This window comes from Drosophila yakuba, chromosome 3R, assembly GCF_016746365.2.
Source record: "Drosophila yakuba strain Tai18E2 chromosome 3R, Prin_Dyak_Tai18E2_2.1, whole genome shotgun sequence".
Taxonomy (NCBI): domain Eukaryota; kingdom Metazoa; phylum Arthropoda; class Insecta; order Diptera; family Drosophilidae; genus Drosophila; species Drosophila yakuba.
Window position 1 is genome coordinate 24849739 of NC_052530.2, and position 20809 is coordinate 24870547.

General features: G+C 42.9%; 3 protein-coding genes and 1 pseudogene across 16 annotated transcripts; 3 read left to right on the top strand and 1 right to left on the bottom strand.

Moving 5' to 3' along the window:
* LOC6538241 (myosin light chain alkali) lies at nucleotides 1-2740 on the top strand. 2 transcript variants are annotated; one of them, XM_002098732.3, is made up of 6 exons: nucleotides 1-114; nucleotides 267-294; nucleotides 1348-1653; nucleotides 1719-1805; nucleotides 2159-2205; nucleotides 2338-2740. In XM_002098732.3, exons 1-5 carry the CDS (start codon nucleotides 112-114, stop codon nucleotides 2200-2202), a joined length of 468 nt encoding a protein of 155 aa, XP_002098768.1. In that variant the 5' UTR covers nucleotides 1-111; the 3' UTR covers nucleotides 2203-2205; nucleotides 2338-2740. The 2 variants fall into 2 exon arrangements, with proteins under 2 accessions (XP_002098768.1, XP_015048722.1); XM_015193236.2 differs by lacking the exon at nucleotides 2159-2205.
* A 768-nt stretch (nucleotides 2741-3508) lies between these two features.
* Nucleotides 3509-20001, top strand: LOC6538242 (microtubule-associated protein tau). 13 transcript variants are annotated; one of them, XR_001454026.3, is made up of 9 exons: nucleotides 11185-12869; nucleotides 13049-13092; nucleotides 14184-14373; nucleotides 14434-14636; nucleotides 15261-15446; nucleotides 16208-16225; nucleotides 16634-16792; nucleotides 18551-18749; nucleotides 19107-20001. XR_001454026.3 is itself a non-coding variant. In XM_015193238.2 (8 exons), exons 1-8 carry the CDS (start codon nucleotides 3944-3946, stop codon nucleotides 19164-19166), a joined length of 1107 nt encoding a protein of 368 aa, XP_015048724.1. In that variant the 5' UTR covers nucleotides 3511-3943; the 3' UTR covers nucleotides 19167-20001. The 13 variants fall into 13 exon arrangements, 11 of the variants coding, with proteins under 11 accessions (XP_015048723.1, XP_039232358.1, XP_015048724.1 ...); XM_015193238.2 differs by lacking the exons at nucleotides 11185-12869; nucleotides 18551-18749 and adding an exon at nucleotides 3511-4190; XR_005561730.1 differs by lacking the exons at nucleotides 11185-12869; nucleotides 16208-16225 and adding an exon at nucleotides 3513-4190.
* On the bottom strand, nucleotides 7102-7801 carry LOC6538243 (40S ribosomal protein S10a). The gene has a single exon (XM_002098734.4). It carries the CDS (start codon nucleotides 7639-7641, stop codon nucleotides 7147-7149), a length of 495 nt encoding a protein of 164 aa, XP_002098770.1. The 5' UTR covers nucleotides 7642-7801; the 3' UTR covers nucleotides 7102-7146.
* Nucleotides 19175-20806, top strand: LOC120321982 (annotated as a pseudogene).
* Nucleotides 20807-20809: the final 3 nt, after the last annotated feature.

Consider the following 20809-nt stretch of genomic DNA (forward strand, 5'->3'; position numbering starts at 1 on the left):
CTGGTTGGCTTTCACCTCAGAATTACCTTGCCGTACTGCCGCTGACGAATAACGTTCAGTCGAGACCGAGCTCATCCGCGATACAGTTGATTTTCGCATCAAACAGACAAAATGGTGAGTGCCCCAGTCGGCCAAGGAATCTTCACACATCTTCCACCAATATCCAGTGATATATACTGTGCATATATGCATCAGTTGAAAACGCCACCTTTTTCCACACTCAAATTAATGCCAAACTCTCAAATCTTTTTCGATTCCGTTGACAGGCTGATGTTCCAAAGCGTGAAGTTGAAAGTAAGTTAAAAGAAACCCGCACAAAAAGGATTATCTCTAACCTCAAACGAAATCCATCAAAGTTAAACCATTAAATCAAATTCAATGAAAGAGGTAACAGAAAACCTAGCAAAAAAGGACTAAAAACCAGCGAAAAAAAAAAAATATCCATAAAAATACAGATTACATAATGTGCGCGTGTGAGATACACAACAAAAAAGTACACAAAAGTCGGTGAACATATTTCGTAATCACTTGGAATATATCGCATACATATACGCGTGCCTATATATAACACTATGCGGAAAATTTTCATTAAGGAATGCCATCGTCTATATGCATCGCCTGATCTATTTTCATCGATCGTCGAGCGACAGAAACCGGGACGGATAAAGGTTGCCAACACAATTCCGGTAGCGAAAATCTAGTGCAAAGTTAAGTTTATCGAGTTTATAGAAAAGCCGCGGAAAACAATGAAAATCGTGTGTGTATATGTCGCGAACCCGAACGCGCGCGATCGTCATCGAGCCGAAATGCTGGTCGCTTAGAGATCTAATTTTGGCCAAGTTATTTCTTCAGATTTATTTTCGATCAAACGCACAGAGAAAGAGATGAGAAAACTACGCGACTTTGTGTGTATATATGCGTCTATATACTCTATATACTGTGTATATAGCGCAGACGAGGGCGAAGGCGTTCGGTTCGGGTGTCGGATTACGTATACGTAGTGTGTTCTTGGGGCTGGCAACTCTCCCAGATCCCCGATCCCCAATCCCCACTCACGCATACACACACACACACACACACCGAGTAGGCAATGCCCAGCCATGTCAAGATTTTCATGATGACCAAAAATGTGCGTACCAGAAATTTCAGGGTTACCACATCGACCCCGTTTTCGAACTGAAAAAAAGGGTGGTCAACACCCACCTCTGCTAAAGTATTTTTACAACAATTAATGAGGCAATCTAATCAAATGAATGATAAAAAATATAAAACAATAATTTGATGGGATTTACGTTTGATGGCGTACGATCATGCAATGCAAATGCTAATCGAGTTCCTTTCGCGCAGATGTCGAATTCGTTTTCGAAGTCATGGGCTCCCCCGGTGAGGGCATCGATGCCGTCGACCTAGGTGATGCCCTCCGCGCTCTGAACTTGAACCCCACCTTGGCGCTGATCGAGAAATTGGGCGGCACCAAGAAGCGCAACGAGAAGAAGATCAAGCTGGATGAGTTCCTGCCCATCTACTCACAGGTCAAGAAGGAGAAGGAGCAGGGCTGCTACGAGGACTTCATCGAGTGCTTGAAGCTCTACGACAAGGAGGAGAACGGCACCATGTTGCTGGCTGAGCTGCAGCACGCCCTGCTGGCGCTTGGTGAGTAATCTACTTGGATATATAACCCCTAGGATATCCCACTAAATTATTGTATTTCTTTACAGGTGAGAACTTGGATGACGAGCAGGTGGAGACCCTGTTCGCCGACTGCATGGATCCCGAGGATGATGAAGGATTTATCCCCTACTCTCGTAAGTATTCGTTCCTTGAACGACCCTGATTTGATGTTTTTATTTTTTATTTGTTCATATACGATTTGTAAACGCCGTTTGTCTATTCCACATGTCACTCTTTGTCTGCGCACAAACCAAAAAATCCCCACCATACTGCACTGTGCACTTTGTATCCACCAACTCGACCTGAAAATCAAACCAAAAAATCCAAAAAAAAACAAAAAACAAAAAAAACCCATAAATGTGTGTATCCATGTTTGCGTATCCATACCATCCAACTCCCGAATGTCAAACGTATGGTCTCTGCACGGTGATTGCGTCTTGTTTACCCACCGTTTGTCGTCGATCCACTTGAAATTGAATGCAAACAGAGTTCGTCCAGCGCCTGATGAGCGATCCCGTCGTCTTCGACTAAACAGTAAGTAGGGATGATCGATGAGGGATGATGGAGCCCCAGGCCCACTCTTATGATGTCCGGATGTCTACTTGTCCAACGAACTTGGAAAATCACATGCTGATAATGCCCGTTTTTCCCCTTTCTAATCCACAGCATTCCTCGCCAGAATGTGTGACAGACCAGATCAGCTAAAATAGTTGAAAACAACAGCTTCAAACCAACTACAACAACACCAACAAACTTTTAGCGACAACCATTCTCCATAGATGTTATATTCATCGCTAACTCTCTCTATCTCTCTCGTATATTATTTTAATTAAAAATTACTTCTGCTACTACAACTGCAAAATTGAACTTCAAGATAATATTATTTTTTAAAAAATAAAAAAATTTAAATTATAAAATAACGAAAACAAACAAAAAAAAAACTGAAAAATATTCAAAGTTTTGTGCACCATCATTTTTTGTTATGAATTATTTTGTTGGTTCAGCCAAATGCAAAGCAATAGTTAATGATGATTTTATATGAGACGTGAATAAACCACATAGCAAATAATATAATGTTTAGGCAAATTCAACATCCGAAAGCGCCCAAAAAGGCAGTTAACAAGAATTGCGGCCATTTAGCCTTCTCAGTTTACCATGTGAATGTGTGAAAGTGAAAATAAGTCAAATGTATTTAAATAAACACTAAGAATAATTGTGCCGCCTGCCTACAAGGTGTTGCACAATCAATATACAAGAAAAAGATTAGGGTGGTGGAAAGGTTGGGATTATCCTATAGAAACGGTCTATTTAGGGATGCAAATATTTATATATGATTTCATTTGCTTGTTGATTAAAAACAAGAGCATTGAATTAAACAAAGTATTTTATAGTAATTTTACTCAAAAGGCTGATATTTCATATTGAAACCACATGTTCCGCAAAGAAGTATCTAGATATTTTCGCCGTAGAATAAATTTACTTCTTTAGCTGGGACACAAACCAACAATGAGAAGCACACGGATAAACAAACGATCTAAATACCGTGTACTAAAATGTTTTCATAGCTTTTTCTCAAAGAGAGAGCTTTTGAAAGATACATCAATCTCCTAGCTTGGATGGTTTCTGTCCTTACTTTTTTATAAATTATTAATTTATAAAATTTAAATAGAAAGCGTGAAAAGGGGTGGGAATACTCGCATTCTTATTTCCGCCTCTCTCGTTTATTCAACAATAACAATTATTAGCTAAAAACAATAATAATTCGGGGGTTGTGATTCCGCTGAGCTTTTGCGTCGACGGCGATTCAAAAAAGTGTCAGAAAAGTTTCGGTTAAATGCGACGACTACGAATCAGTTGAAATCGAGATAACAAGCCGACAAGCCGACCGAGCGGGTGCTGTCTCGTCGATTTAAAATTTGCACTAGCAAAAATCCAAATAAATTAGCAGAGTGCCAGTGAAGTGAGTGAGCGTGAGTGCACAGCAGAGTCGAAATATAAATATTGTCATTTACGCCGTTTCAAATTATATGTATTTCTGCGAGCATTTTCTCAACGCTCTATTAACGGCCAATCGAAAGTGAACCCAAAATATATTATTCCACACGCTGAACGAGTGTTAAGTGAAAAGGACTAGCCCAAAGATATACACACACACAGAAAAATACCGACAGATCCTGAAGTCCTTTTCGAGTTTTCCCGTGAGTGCAACAAATACACACGCAGCATACATACACACACACACAGACACACGCACACTCGCTCGACTTTCAATATGGCGGATGTCCTGGAGAAAAGCTCACTGCTGGATGCTGTGCCACCACTAGGCGACCCCCACCCACCGCTGCCCCACCAGCAGCTGCAACAGGAAGCAGCAGCACAACCAGCAGCAGCAGCAAATGCCGCACCACCAGCACCACCGCAGCAGCAACCACCACCACCGCATCAGCAGCAGCAGCAGCCACAACAACAACAACTGCAACAGAAGCCAGCAAATGCGAGGGCTAATCAGGATCAAAAAGGTGAGGGCGATACACTTCATACACAGAAAGGAAATTGTTCACATCTAACAATATATAGAAATAGTTTATAAAAGTATTAAGCTAGTGAAATGATAAGAAATGATGTATAAATTTTTCTATCTCTAACTACCTTCCATATGTGCAGCTTGGTACACCTGAATTTAGCAGTTAAAGTGACTTCATAGCGCATTACGCATACGCCGTGTGTGCTTTAGAAAATCAATTAGGAAAGTTCAAGGCACGCCTCCGTAGCCCAGTTGCATATAGCTGGTGATAGCGATAGCTATGGCTCAATTAGGCAAATTATATTGCCGGCACACCCCAGGACATTGATGGTTATGTCAGGCGAGCATGCAGGAGGTAGACTCACGTCATGCCCGCCTTTACATTATGCAAATGGATTTGGGGCCGGTTCAGTGCTCTGTGTGTGATCTGTTTGAGTAACCGCTTAGACCGGCAAGTTTACGGCTTTGGGGGCGCAGCTAAAGGAAGGATGTGGATGCGGCTTCATTGTGCCCCCCCCCCCAGCTCTCGGTGTAATGACCTGCAACTGTGGCAAGCCACCACCCACACGGCGGTCGAGTGCAGCTTTTAATTGTTCCTTATGCCCGGTGCCTTTGCCTCCAGTTCGCTGCATTGGCTACGTGCAAGTGTGTATCTATCAGATACATATACCATATACTGGGTATGAAGAGATACCGATATGGCCGACTGCGATAAAAGTTATCAGCCATTTGAGCTCGTGCACTCGCAAAAATATTATCCGTGGTCTTAAGGGTGTCATGCTGCACTTGTGCCTTATAAAAATCTCCATAAATCTAACTTTAAGCCTTTAAATCTCCCTTAAAAGTCTCTAAATGTTTCTACAATGCACAAAATATAATTTATTGTCAAAACATAAAGTGGCTAGGTATGCAAATTATAAATACAAACCGAATCAAGTGTGCTGATTAGCTATAACTATTTTTCTGAGTGCACTGCTGCTGTGGTTGCTCTGCATTTGACCTCGTTTCAATTCAAGCTGTGTGTGTACCTTTTCATACGCGGTCGTTCAGTCTGCAAAGCTAAACTCTATATTGAATTTCCTGTGGAATAGGGTATGCCGCATGCGACTTGGCTCCATTTCGGACTGTTCTCTAAAACAGTTGACTTCATTAGGGCAGTGTGATGTGTGTGCAGCGAGAAGATACACCCCTGCCTCGTCGGTTGAATATTAAATCAAGTGTGTTCGAGTCAAGAGCAAACCGGCTCTGCTAAATAAAAACAATAACAATGCGCTGCTGCTGTAGCATTGTTTAGCGCTAATAATAAAAGTAAAAATATAGTTGTTGATTACTATCAGAGCTGTCAGCTACATGAAGTCACCCGCTCTACATCGGCATCTAGATTATATGAGCCACTCGTGTTGATAACAATTTCTACCTGACTGTTTTGCACTTTCTTTGGCAATCATATTTTGTACAAATAATAATATTAATCATCGTGTGACGTAATGGTGCTCAATTGAAAACAAACAAATGTGGACTGCGCTCAGCGATTTTATAAATAGCCCAGAATCGCTGCAATTTCTGTCACCCATTTCGCGGTGGCTTTTCAATTATCACAAAACGCTGCCAGTTTCGTTTCTCATTTGCAGTTGGCGCTGCAATTGATTTTCTTCTCTCTGCCTTTGGTTTTTCCTATTGGGGGCGTGTGCCAGATACCTTTCTTACCTTCTCAACGGAAAGCTTTTAAAACTCTGCTAATTGTTAAGGTTTCCGCTTTGTGAAACAATTACCAAATATTTGGAGCCATATTTGTGGGGCACACCCATGCGCAAACTATTCAAGCAAGACGAATTTGGATTTTGGCTTCTGATTTTGTGACTTTGGGATACGCATGGCCTGTCCATATGGTCTTAATGATTAATTAATTAGTTCGTCAAGAATTTGTGTCCACTTATCAGTCGAACAGCCAACCTTATGGCTAATTTGTTCACTGGTTGTAGCTATAAAGTTGTTAATGCATTGTGTATCTAATGGATGCATCTGAGAATGCGGCACAGTTGGGGCTTGATTAATTAATTTCAAAATTAAAAGTTTGATCAATAAAGTTGGCAAGTGAATATTAATAAAGTACGGCCTTAGCACGGGTGTTTGCCTAATTGTTTTTCCGCGAACAAAGTGTCGCTAGACACGCGACATGCAAATCCCTTTCGATCCGTGTTACCCTCTAATTAAAGCCACAAAAGAGTTGTCAAATGGCTGCGGAGCGTTGGCACCTTCAATTCCAGTTCAATAAACTCGGCCAGGGAACTGAACTGGCTATGATTTCGATTTTCTGCAATCTGCCCGATTTTCCACGACAGTTTTCACTTTCCCCAGCAGAAGGTGGTATCTTCAGCTGGATGGGTTACCCAATCCAATCCAATTCAAACCCAATTCCATTAGCAATTCCCATCCCAGTTGGCTTATACCGCTTTGGGCAGACGCCGCATAATTTGTTGTTCTGCTGGAAGTTGTAGCCAAGTCCATATTTGGTATAGCAGCCCGTTTTGGGCGACGCATCGTGCGTGCGGCTGCCGCACTGACAATTGCCACATTTTGTGGCAAGCAATCAATAATCGAAGTGCGTCAAAAATACAAATGTTAAAGTTACCAAACCGCCTGCCAGTTCGGCCATAAATACGGCCATGTTCGACACGAAATGCGCGCCACCAGAGGTCCTAGTCAATATAGCCATAAATTTGGCTCTTGATTAATTGATAAGGTGTCGTATTCAGCATGGGAATATGAGAATAAACTGGTGCATATGTTACTTATTATACCATCAAACTGCAAAACGCATTTACCTGATTTTCCACAAAATATCCTTGCTAAGAGTGAGTAGGTTCCTAACTCAAGGAATATACAGAATTTAAAAGGCATAGAAATACTCGGTATATCGATCTCAGGGAAAAGTTTACTTTTCCATTAGTTTATTTGTAGTAGCGAGAAGCGCGACCGAAACCGCCACGATATTCAACCTGTCCGCTTCCGGCGCCCACATCGCCTTTCTTGTCCACTCCATCGTCGAAAGGAGCGCGTCTGTAGTTGGATCTGTCCTCATCGACTTTGGAAGCGCCTCCAAATCCACGAGATCCCGATCCTCCAGGGCCGCCACGCGGACGCACTGCCTCCGAGTGAGCAGGACGCGTCAAAGTGGAGGGCACAATCTCCGGTGGCAAGTGCAGATAGGTGCGCAGCTCCTCGATGCCCTCGTTGGTCAGGCACCAGTAGAAGTGCCGCCAGGCGAACTGCTCCGTGACCCAGCCACGTGAGTGCAGCGACTGCATTACCTTGATGACTTGCAAATTGGGTATCTTCTCCAGATCCGGGTGCTTCTGTATGGGCGAGTCCTTCTTCGCCACCAGCACACCCTCCTTGAAGAGGAACTCGTAGATGGCGACACGATTGGCTTTGGGAATGAACATCTTGAAGCTATCTGATTTAAATTGAAAGAATTCCGGAAGAGCGAACTTCACTTGGCGAAAAGTCACAGAAAAAGAAAATGGAGTTTAGTGTGGCCAGCTTAAATTAGTATTTCGCGAAACTTCCGTTTTTAAGCACTACCTATTGCCATTAGTGTTCATTAAGTGTTAAAAGTTTAAAAAAGAGTATTCGTAAATTATTTTCTTGTTTAATATATAAATATAAATAAAAATGATGCCATCGTTATTCTAAATATAATATAGTTTGATTAAGGTTTTTTTTAAGCTTATGATCATTTTATTATTCTGATTTAAGAAGCGAAACTTTTCTCATATGCCGATATTGCCGGTGGTTTAAAAACGCCATTTATGTCAGTGTGTTCCCTGCATCTTGCCGGATTAGATGCGCTTTAAGCTCTCGCACTCCTGAGGAGGAGCTGTGATTCATCTTTTGCGTCGCAGGACATTCTGGCCAAACATGCGCACTGCGAGCGGCGGCAAACCACATGAGGAATTCCTCCCCCGCAGGAATGCCGAGCAGAATAATCAATGAGCGAAACGCAGACACAAATTGACCAAGGGAAGCCAACCAAGAGGAAGGCATGCCGATAGATACAACGTGAGCCCACCACCCACCGACCGGCTGCATCCCCCAAAAAAAGCTAAACAAATGCCGGAAAGAAAGGAAAACGAAAGCGATTAGGGGGTGGCAAAACCACCCTCCTTGGAAAAGTGTCAACAAAAAGCAGTCGACCTTGCTTAGCGTGCGTTTCCGATTAAATGCACTCGCTTTACATAACATTTGAGTAATTTTCTACTAATTAAAATGGTTACCAAATCGATTATTCTATTAAAGTAAGTTCGTATTCACAAATAAGCATTAATGTATAAGCAGTAAGCGAAGAATATAAAAATGTAATTGATTTATATGAGTGAATTTCAAATTCGAAACGGCTGTTAAGTGCAAGCAGTGCTGGTTTGGATACTAGCTTTATGCCGGGTGGTTGTATTAGCTTAGCGTGGACAGCAACCAAGCGGCAAATTGCATATAAAGTCAGGCGAATTCGTTTAAATTAGCAGGAAATATATTTATATCAGAAAATGTACTTACTAAAAATTAAAATATTTTTTTATATTTTGTTTAATAATAAAAGTAATTAAGTAATTATCACTTTAAATTAAACGCAATTTTCTGTTCTTTTCCAGGTTTGTATGCAGATTTATGAAACTAACTTAATGAAAACTTCAAATGGCTTCACTTATGGGTATGTTAAATATGAATAACCGCCAGGAGCATTGTAAAATCAAACTAACCTAGGCATTCAGTCCTAGCGTAAGCACCCATAACCTTGGCAATCGAAATTAGGCTACAGAACTATGCAGACATTACCCCAGGACCAAGCTCCTTCCACTTCTAAGGATGAATCCGTGGCACCCTCACGTCAGTTTGGATCGTCGCTGGTTTACTTTTATGTCTACGCATTAGAGCGCTGGAGACTTGCGTGCTGGCTGCTTGTAAATAAATAGACAACAATTAGGGGAACCTATGACAACAACACCTGGCTAATGGAAAGGTGCGTGGCAAGCGGTGCAGGTTGGCCCTGTATGGATATAAAAATATCCGTAATATCCAACCAGCAAAGGATTAGGTCTGCAAAAAGCAATGCACAAATGCGCGTCCAAATGCCGCCCCCAGTGGCCATTAAATTAATCAAGTCAAATGAAATCTGCATATAAAATCAGCGTTATAGGGCCCCCCCAATTCGCTCATTGTTGGCGTGTTGAATTTGCATTTTTCCCCGGCGCCCCACTAATAAATTTGTATGTCAATAGAATAGGGGCTGCTCCACCAAAAATATATCCTGGCAGCGCTTTGAACTGCGCAAGGACACATTCTGTTTATGCGCCCCGAGAAGTTTACGAGCGGCCACGCTCCGCCAGACCAAGTTGGCGGCGTATCAAAACAAATTCTAAGTATTGTAATTCGAAATTTTTCAAAGCAAATAAAAGCAGTCGAGTTTTAACACTCGCGCCAAACACAACGCAGTGCAGAGAGCTGTCATCGCAGCTCCACCAAAATAACACAATAAATTGAATTAAATATCAAAATAAATTTAAAAGAAATACAAAGAAAATAAACAAAATATTATTAAGCCATTTTGTCACAGTTAAAGTGTGTGCTAGCCCTAGGTAATTTGGCCCCACATTCCCGTGCTCCCTACAAAGTGCAAAGTGCATTAGCCTTCTCAGACTGTACGTGGCCAAGTTATTGCCCTCTGGCTAAGGAAAATCGATACAATTGCATGGCGCTCGTTGTTTTATGGCCAACTGCGACTGCAACAATTGATAGTCGTTGGACTGTGTGTGATACAAATCGCTAGTGCCACTGCAGTGGCGCGCAAATTCAATTGCCAAAGGACCAAGTTTTGTTAACCATATTTCACCGAGGGTGTATCTAATTGAAATGCAATGCAGCCCAGGCTTAGGAAACTTTTGTGGTTGCACCTGTGCAACTGTTGACTTTCCACCCAACCAGCAAACCAACCAACCAACCAAGCAACCCATCCCATTGGCTGATAATCAATTTGGCCAAGACCATTTGGCCACAAATGACAGTTGAGTTGAACATTGTTGTGCGGTTGACATGAACATTGTGTGGAATTTCGGTTGATGTCAGCCGCGGGTAAATCACAAATCATTGTGGCCCTAATTTGCAGTTGCTGCCATTTTTGCCAGGCCTACTTTATTTTTTACTATTTTTTTTTTTTTTGCTACTGCCAGGAAGTTGGCGATTCCGACTCTGAGTCGGCACAAGTTGCAGTTGCCTCTTTAGTTGCCAGTCGGATGTGGCACGTGCTGAGGTTACAGCTCCTCCAGTTTAAAGGATCCCTCGTCGTCCTGTGCAATTATATCGATTCGCCCGTTAAATGTAACACACCCAAAAAATACAAAAAAATACAAAAAAACAGCAGAACTTAATGCAAAAGTTTTCGGTTTTATTTTCCCGCATTAAGTTAATTGCCAGGCAGTGCCGAGAACCAGGCCATATAGCACAAAGTACCCAATAGTATCCCAATTCGAACAGTAACCCACTCAGATATGAGTGATACCGATGCGGTGAGTTTTCAAGTACCCATTCCGAGTATATATATTTTGGAGCTGCACTTAGAGCACACACAAATTCGCCCATGCACCAATGATTTATGAGCATAATTTGCATAAGGAATGATCCAGGTTAATGGATGTATTATTCCGCCGACCTTGCACATACATCATTGTCAGTGGAAGGAAAGAACCCTTTGCGAAGAACCAACCAAATCAAACAGCGATTTCTTGTGGCCCGTCGATTTTGGGCCTTAGAACTGCCAAAAACTTTTGTTGAATCAATAAGCCACAAAAACAATTTGGGTCATGTTACAGCTGGCAACCGAATTTCATGACAAAATTCCCTAATGGTAACCAAAGACCAACCAAATACCCAACCGAATATCCTCGTATGTACATATAAACCCAAGTAGCTGAGAATACCAAAACAATAAAATGTAAACAAATGCAGAAAGAGCCATCAAATTTGAAAGCACCCACTCAATGTGAACTATATTGATACGTCTGCTCCGCCGATACACCGATACACGAGCTTTAGCTTCACCATTGCCACTTGGCACATGGCACATGGCACTTGGCACCCCCACAGTTTTGCAGACGTAAAAGTAAGCCCACAACGATATATGGCCATACATATGCAAATGATATGGGCCAGTTTACCGGGGCAGGAGCATGCGGGTATATATCGATGGCATTGGCCACCAAAAAGCGACTCCGCCACGTATTGGGTTACCCGACACTTGCACATTTCTGCACCGACACCGCAGCCGAGAAGTTCTAGTCCTTCGCTAGGATGTATAGCACGGCAAAGGATCGCTCCAGCTCCAGCCAGGAGGTTTCTCCACAGGATTACCCAGTGCAGCAGCAGCGCGCTCAGTCCAAGTCCGAGTACGGCGTGGATTCCGAATCTGTAGATCGTCCTTCGCAACCCGCCCAGGACTATGTGCCTTCCAAGTCCACCGATTCATCTGTGGAACCAAAGAAAGAACCGCTAAGAACTCAGTTAAACACAGGCTATTCCAATAGCAACACCACTTTGGATAGCTCAGATTCAGTGTCCAAACAGCAGCTACGATCTCAGCCGATTCCAGAGTACCAGAGCAATGCATATGAGGCACCTAGGGATGAGCGCAGCCAACTGCAGCCACAGAGATCCCAGCCAGCTGCCGATTACTCCGTATACGAACGGCAGCAACGTCCGCCGCCGAGCACAATAGACTACACCACCGGCTATAATGCACCACCACCACCAGCACCCAAAGATCGCACCACCCTGTCACGCAGCAACTCGCGACCCACCCTCTCACTCAATCCCAAGCTCCAAACTCTACCCAATCCCGAGTATGTGCGACCACCACCACAGAACTTTGTCTTGCCACCGCAGATGCGTGCCGCCGTGGGGCCACCACAGCCGCGTCCACCGTTCGCCGGCGCCAGGCCGATGGTCGGAATGGGACCACGTCCACCCATGCCACCGAACATGGCGGCCAGGCCACCGCCGCTGCGCACCACAGACAGCAAGAGCAATCTGCTGATGGGTCCACCGATGCGGCCGGGCATGCCACCGCAACTCAATATGCAGCAGGCTCGCCTGCCCAATGCCGGCGGACAGCTGAGTCCGCCGGGCCAAGGACCACCAAGGCCACCAGGCGGATTTCCCTGGAATCCAGCCGGGGCACCGGGCATGCCGCCAGGAGCACCTGGCATGCCGCCTGGGGCACGACCTCCGCAGAATATGACGCGACCGCCGCCACCCACTTTTGCACGCCCGCCGCCGGGTCAGCCGCTGCAGGCACCCTTCAATCGAGCGCCCTTCAACCAGCCGCCCATGCAACCGCAACCGCAACAACAGCAGCAACCACAACCACCACAGCAGCTGCAAATGCAGCAGCAACAGCAACAACAGCACATGCAACAGCAGCAGCAGCAACTACGCCCACTTTCGGCAGCCAGTGCACACAACAACAACGATGACGACGACGACGTGGTCATGGGTCCGGCGGTGACCCCGCTCAAGAGCTTCAATCCCAGGCCCGATCCCATGGGCGAGCCCCTCCTGGAGGACATGGAGCCGCCCTTCGAGACGAGCTCCCCAGCCGGAGAATCCAAAAAGGGGCTCGGCTTTAGTAAGACTTAGATCGAACGAGAAACCATTTGTGAAGCCATTTCAAAGTTTATAACATATTAACTATTATTTTAGTAATTATTTTGTATTTCAAATTTAACTATTTCAAAAACATAGGAGTTTAATTTCAATATGGTTTATAAGTTTAAGTATCTAATTTGAATTCTTTGACTATTTCAGAGGGTGACAATGACAGCGGCGTGGATGAGTCCACTCAGGAGAAGGTGAGTTAATATGGGCTTTGAACCAGTTAAGCAGTTAACTAGTTAGCCATAAATTGTTACCTCTGCTGCGTCTCCGTTAATTGAGAGGAAATTAACTGGAACTGGCAACAAATGAATTTAATTCCGTTGACCGCCTCATTCGTCTGTCTTTTACCCCCGAATTGAGTTCTCAAATCATAAATATCTGTAAAAGGCCGGGGCAACCAGCGGGCGATCTGCGAGCCACAAGCTCCACGCTCCATTAGATCCCATATAGCCCATATAGCATATAGCAGATAGCACATAGCATACGAGTATATCACATATGCCATATAGCATATTGTCTGCGACAGTTCCGTCGCTCAGTTCCCAAGTTGGTCTGCGTTCCGTGTGTTCGTGTGCAGACGCCAAAGTTCAGACTAAGTTTTGTGTTGGCAGACGGCAGTTGTTGGCGCGTCGGAAAAACCCACAGAAAGTGCGACAAAAGTCGAACAAATCCAAAGTATACTGCATATATATATTTGCACTACGTGAGCCACACAGGTGCGAGTAAAAAAACGGGCAGAAAGTAAAAAGAGGCAAAATATTGCCCAAAAGCCGCAAAAGAAACATACAAAAAAAGCGATTTATATGCCTGATGATATCTGCGCACAGATAAGTGCCAAACACGAAAACGAGTCGTGAAATTCAAGGGGAGGTGGGGAGTTGTGGGGTAAATCGTAGCACAAATATATACACATATATCCAAGCCGGAGTTGTTGTCTCTATAAATACCCATCCATATGCAAAAACGACGACACGAAGCGGCGACAATCGATAAAACAATGCATAAACTATAAGTCCTTCGTACCGAGACATCCAAATCGGCAGGCGTACGGCCGTACGGCCATAAATGCCATTGGCATTACGTTGACAGCTCCGGAAAGCCCGGGAGTGTTGAGAGCCAGTCGTAAATAGATAATAAACCCCGTCAGCACAGCTTTATACTGGCCAGGATGCATCTCGTTATAATGGCCGATGCGACCTACTTGCTAGTAATCCATAATCCAAATGGAGTCATCATCTAACATCGTTTATTTACTCAACTCCGCCGTGTGCTTGTTTCTTGGCAGGATCGCAACGGACCCAACTCGCCCAGTTCGCCCGTGAAAACGCCCACATCGACCTCATCGAAGCCGGACAAGTCGGGCACGTCGCGACCACCGAGTGCCACGCCCTCGAACAAATCAGCACCCAAGTCGCGCAGCGCCTCCAAGAATCGCTTGCTCCTCAAGACCCCCGAACCCGAGCCAGTCAAGAAAGGTAAGCTATCTATCTATCAAACATATATATCATATAAATCATATTTGTTTGTGCCATTAGTTCCAATGAACAAGGTACAAGTGGGACATGCGCCTTCGCCCAATCTGAAGGCGGTGCGCTCCAAGATCGGATCCCTGGACAATGCCACCTATAAGCCGGGTGGTGGCCACGTGAAAATCGAGTCCAAGAAGATCGACATCAAGGCGGCACCGCGCATCGAGGCCAAGAACGACAAGTACATGCCAAAGGGCGGCGAAAAGAAGGTATGTTCGGATTGTCCACTCCTCCACTCTAGAGGATTAATCCATGGGCGGGATCGATGTATCCATTTCAAGCATATATCTTCTGACATGACTCTCTCATAAATCTCTGTAAATTTCTCTCATCTACAAATGGCTTTAAAAGTACGGAGAAAATGTATCTTTCTCTAAGCGCAAGAAACGTAAAGTATAGTCGCGTAAAGTAAAGTAAAGTATTGGCAGAATAAAAGCAATTTCACGGTCGATTTGCTATTTGAGATTCATGCCCATTATAGATGGGCAATCGTCAGCACGGTATCTTGTGTTTTGTATCTTGTATCTCGTATATTGTTGTAGGAAATGCAATTACCAATTCGCAGCGACACTTAGCAGCATAATTCCGTTGCCTTATGTAGCGTATTCCAAACCCGTATCCGTATCCGTAGAACTGGGTGCGACTCTGACATTGAGGCGGATATCATCCGTTCGATCGATATTTTGACTTTCGCTTATAATCGTATCTATTGTATCTTGTATCTATTTACAACTTACGACCGAACTGAACCGAATCGAATCGAAACGAATCCGCACACTCTCGCACCAACAAAACACCAAAAAACCAAAAAACCAAACACTGCAAATTCGTAGATAGTTACAACAAAGTTGCAGTGGAACGCCAAGTCCAAAATCGGTTCGCTGGAGAATGCCGCCCACAAGCCGGGAGGCGGGGACAAGAAGATCGAGACCCTGAAGATGGACTTCAAGGACAAGGCCAAGCCGAAGGTCGGCTCGACGGCCAATGTGAAGCATCAGCCGGGTGGCGGAGACATCAAGGTATGTGCCCACCACCCACCCCCTTCGTGACCTTTCACCCCCCTTTCCCTAACAGCGATTTCATGTTTGAGTTTGACCCAGAGACGAGAACGAGTTCATACATACTATGTATTGATTTTTGTAGCGGTTAAGCATGATTTCCGATTGCTGTTGGCTTTTGTTGGTTTTTTGGATGCTCCACCTAAGTTACCAAGTGGCATGGGCATATTCTATCCTATCTATCTGTTTCTCTCAGTGCATGAGCTGCAATGTTATGTTAGTTTTAAAGTTTTAAACAGCATGCTGCCACCTGTGAAAGGTTTTTTACCATTAAGAAAGACAACAACCTTTAGAACTAACACTCAGAACACACAAAATACCAAAAACTTGAACCACTTTCCAGAGCTACGATAGGAAGATGAACATCATCTATGGCGAGGGCTCCAAAATAGTCAGCCATTGCGCCAATAACAAACGTTTGGATCAGAATTTGTATAATGAGGAGGAGTAGTAATTTAGTTGGGTAGGTAACATAAATCGCAAAAATGGTGCTAAAACGAACCACACACACTTAGTTTAGTTTCGGGGTCAGCATTGTATATATACGCAGATTAGAGGGAAAGCATTATGTTGAGTTCCTAACCATACCGAAAACCACTCTGAATAATTGAGAATAACTTATTGTTTCTCCACCCTTATTTTAACGAACCGAAACATGTTTAAACAATATTTTGGAAACTGTATTTTGTTTTTAACTCAACCATTAATCAACGAATTCGAAGGATAACAACCCCAAGGATGTAAGTAGTCGTGATAACTCTATTTTCCCAGTGTAATCAGTGTGCTTTTGTATAGAAACCTAGATGCATCATGTTTTTTCTCCATATTTTTAATATTTTTTGAAACACCTAAGCAGCACTTTTCCAGATCCCCAAGTCACTGCACCATGTAGCGTATTTTTGTACCATTAAATTTAGACTTAATGCCATCCATTTGTTAAGTTCTGTGCTCTGCTGTTTCTGTGTGTGAAAATTCCAAATTTCAGTTGTGTCCTTCCCCGATTGGCCGTTGTCGTGTGTCCATAATAATCCAACCGCAATGTCGCAAAACCTGTAAAATGGAAATACCCCCCATTTGCCAAACTCAATCTGAACTATGAACTTGCTAATTGATTTCTGTACGTTGCCGGTGCCGGTGCTACTTTTCAGATCCAAACGCAAAAACTAGAAATTAAGGCACAAAGCAAAGTTGGCTCTTTGGATAATGTAAAGCACAAGCCCGGTGGCGGTGAGAAGAAGATTTTCGATGATAAGGATTATTTGAAAAATGTTGAACACTCTGTTGCACTGACAACACCACCAACACAGGTAAACTACGTGTACATAAGCTCAAAGTAGTTACGTATGTATGTACTATTTATGTATCTAGAACTTAGCATTAACCCTGATTTATTACTAGACTCTTTTTAGTTCATTATGAAAGCAAAGCAAAAGTAATCGATACAAGTATTTTCCAAACATAATACTAGTATATTAATCGCTATCCCATTTTGTGTTTACGTCGAGAAATTCATTTTTATGTAATCTGTAATGGCAATCAATTACGTTTGCATTTTCGATTAACACTTTATGATTTCAATCCGCAACTAACACCCCAGCACCACACCCCAAAAAGAGGCCCACACACCACCCAACCACCCACAGACACGCGCCACCCAAACCGCTTTCAGATAACTCCCAGATGACATCCAAAAGATAAATCCTTTCATGGGGAACTGTGATCATGAGATTATAACTAACAATTGGACAAAGTATTCAGTATTTTGGCACATCTAGGCATCGTATTGTATTTTACAATGGGCATTCGTGAATTTTATCAGGGAGAGCCTCCGAAATCTACAGAGATTTGAAACCATCTACAAAGTGTCTAAAAGTGTGCTATAGAATAGAGAAAGTAGTTCAAATTCGCTGCATACTTTCAGACACGTTTCAAGTGATTGCAAAGCTCGTGTAGTTGGTTAGCTACCTTGATTATTACAAGTTTTTGATTTCAGATGATTTATTGTATTATCCGTTGGTTTTTTTCAGTTCAGTTACACTTACTTTACATTTAAAAATGAATTTCTTTCAAACTCAAACTGAGATACATTGGCAACAGCGCTTTCCATCCATGTGTTCCCGAAGAAGATGTTTGAAGATTTATAGTACACGCAATTCTCTTAACTATAATCTCTCTCTTTCTTTCTCTGTTCCCCCTCTCGCTCTCGCTCTCGCTCGCTCTCTGCCAACCCCGCCGGCTAAATGTAGTTTGCGGCACAAGGGCGCTTGATTGCCACGATCCATCTAGAATTCGGTCTCTGTAACTCAGACTGTGTGTGTAACAATATATTTGAGTCGCTTTTTAAATGAACTCCCTAGCTTTAACCAAGACATCCATCAACTACTGTACTAAACTACTGTACCTAAAGCCAAACGATTAACTGATGCAGGACTAAACCGAAAGCAAACCAAACTAAAAACTAAAAACTCAACTCAACTGAACACTAATCGAACTCAAACAAGAACTAGAAAAGCTCACACCGAAATCTCGAATGAGTTTGCAAGAGTTTCTATTTTAAATTGTAACCAATATACCTATACGCAAGGTGTATAGATGATGTAAACTGGCCTGTCCCTGGGTAAACTCCCAATGATCCGGTGTACATTGAATTCGGATCCTTGGGTTTGAGCCCAAGGACAAGGACAGTAGTGCCCGCGAAGGGCCCAATGTTTGTTAACTCCTTTAGTATTTAGCGAATATCCTTAAACAAAGTATTATTTTTATGGCGAACAGCCTGGAAACCTTACACTACTTAGGATAGTACAAATTTTTAACAATATACTGATCCGCAATTGCTCAAAAAACCCCGAACACAAAAACCCAAAAACTCCGACCCTGAGGACGGTTTAGCAAGAGGCTGACCAGCATTTATATCATCTATTGATCATCTAACAACAGTGCTTTGCTCGCTCACACTAAAACATAATACCACTCAAACATCGACCTCTACTCTCACATCAGTTTTAAATTACGATTAATTATGTTCTTCATTTCTGTTCTTAATATTTCTATTCTGTTTATTTTAGGAATATATATACAATTTTTATTAGGCTAGTCATACGAAACTAAGTGCATTAAATTCGAAATTCGTACCGAGTTACGTCCATTAGAGTTATTTATCGCCTATTGCTACTTATAACTACCACATCATATACTCGATGCAATCCGAATGCAATGCGGTTTTAAACAATATATAGATACATTCGATTTGATCACGCAAATCCCGTAAGTTAATGTGCGTTGCGAGTCCTTCAAAGACATGTCCGTTGCGTATATAGATAGTTATATATACCTAAATACTTAACAGTGCTGTGATAGACTAACCGAACCGTTGGTACCGATCCAAGCCGATCCATTTGCATCCATACCAAACCAAGCCGAACTATAGAGAAAGCCCCCTACCCAAAATGGTTTCATGGGCATTTGCTTGCGACTTTCCCGTTTACTCCACCGCATTCCAACCATACTATACCAACTCATGACTTTAATTCTAACCAGGCTTTTGGTTTACCCCATACTAGTTTACTTTATGATTTGTGCAATCGATACGCATTCACGTTTATATTTTTATCTTGAACGCAGAGTCCACTACCATCCATGACGGCTTCTGGCGCTGATGAAAATTTAAATCAACAAAGCTAAATGCCGAAATGCATGTCAAGCTGAATCTGAAAGTGTATCCGAATCCGAATCCGAATGTGAATCTAAATCTGACTCCTTCTTTGCAAGCTAAGATCGAAACGAAAGTGAAATGAACACACTAAGCAAGCAGCTAATTTGAAATGTACTATCTAAGCAAAATCCACACAAAGCAAAACGAGAGTTATGCGATAATTCCCACACACCCTCACATGCCAGTAAATGCGATCAGATCATCGATCAGATCAATTCGATAGAGGTGCAAGCACGCAATGAGATGCAGATACTCGTATGTACATCTACACAAGCAACACCACCATCACCATCCCACATAGAAGCGGTATTTGGTATACAATCGAAAGTATATTTGACTAGTTGAGCAATGCACTCTTTATCATCAGATACCAGACATGAGTTATATATCTCAATGTATTACCAGAACTTCATATATACATACAAATATATATATATACATATATACATAAAAGTATCTAAATATTTAAGCGAATTATACAAGAATCGTACGAGTAAACAGTATGCTTAGTTGAAAATGTTACCACTTGACGTCTAAATGTTAAACGACTAAGATAATGCAGCCATTTAGATACTTTTGCGACCAGTGACCAGTGACAAGAAAAACCAAAACCAAACCGAACAGAACCGATACAGATACAGAACAGATAAAACCACGTATAAGCGTACTTTTACTATTAATTTGTATCTTATTAGTCAAGCGCATCATTCTCACGATTTATTTACACCCTGTTACAAAATGTAAGAACAATGGCAAAATTTAAGCAAATAAACAAACAAAAAAAACGTTTTTTCATTTACCAAATCTCGGCGTTGTTGCACTTAGTATTTGAATTCCAACAGCCCACCTACCTTTATCGCATCGGTATTGAGATAGAAAATCAAATCAAATATTGGAGATACCCACAAGTATCTTATTTGGCAAAGCCACGCCCACGACCACGCCCACGCCGCAAGCGTTCCAACAAAGCCACGCACGAGCACACATCCTCTACTACCTCATTGGATGCATTGGTAATCGAAACAGATAAATTTTGATCAAGCAAATTCGTAAGTCGCCATCTCAATCGAGCTATTGACAACTGACAACTGTTTTGCATCACACTTTCTGCTCCAGCGAATCTCTCGAGCTGGGGAATCTATCTAAACACAATTTCTTTCGATCCCCCGCAGTATTGGAAGGCGCCGCGCATCCAGCGGGCCACCACACTCACCTCGTCCATGTCCCTGCCAGCGGAGTGCCTGGTCCTTTCCGTGTCCATGCCCTCGCTCAACTCGGAGCCCAAGCGTCCCAAGAGTGCGGGGCCCAAGAAGAAGCCCGGCCAGGCCGTCCACTCGAAGCCATTCCGCCTGTATTGATTAGAGTCAATCGAGCTCAGCCAGGATATGAGCCAGGAGCTGATCCACAAGTCGCACGAGACGTCACCCAATCGAAGCACTCAGAGATTTGTGCACAAGTTGATATCGCGGCACGCACTTCTAAAAAACATACATATGCAGAATACAAACATTTTATCAAACCGTTGATTGTTTTAAAACCGAAAAAGAAACGAAACGTGGCATTTACAACAAAATAAACGACTAAATGAGAGGCAAAGTTAAGCACAAAATAC

Bases quoted from the DNA above. Each gene is read 5' to 3' on its own strand.
- LOC6538241 (XM_002098732.3), top strand. The intron at 295-1,347 runs GTAAGTTAAAAG...CCTTTCGCGCAG, and splicing joins TCCAAAGCGTGAAGTTGAAA to ATGTCGAATTCGTTTTCGAA. The intron at 1,654-1,718 runs GTGAGTAATCTA...ATTTCTTTACAG, and splicing joins GCACGCCCTGCTGGCGCTTG to GTGAGAACTTGGATGACGAG.
- LOC6538242 (XM_039376420.2), top strand. From the start codon at position 11,537: ATGTATAGCACGGCAAAGGATCGCTCCAGCTCCAGCCAGGAGGTTTCT. The intron at 14,374-14,433 runs GTAAGCTATCTA...TTGTGCCATTAG, and splicing joins ACCCGAGCCAGTCAAGAAAG to TTCCAATGAACAAGGTACAA. The intron at 16,793-17,731 runs GTAAACTACGTG...GGCTAAATGTAG, and splicing joins TGACAACACCACCAACACAG to TTTGCGGCACAAGGGCGCTT.
- LOC6538243 (XM_002098734.4), bottom strand. From the start codon at position 7,641: ATGTTCATTCCCAAAGCCAATCGTGTCGCCATCTACGAGTTCCTCTTC.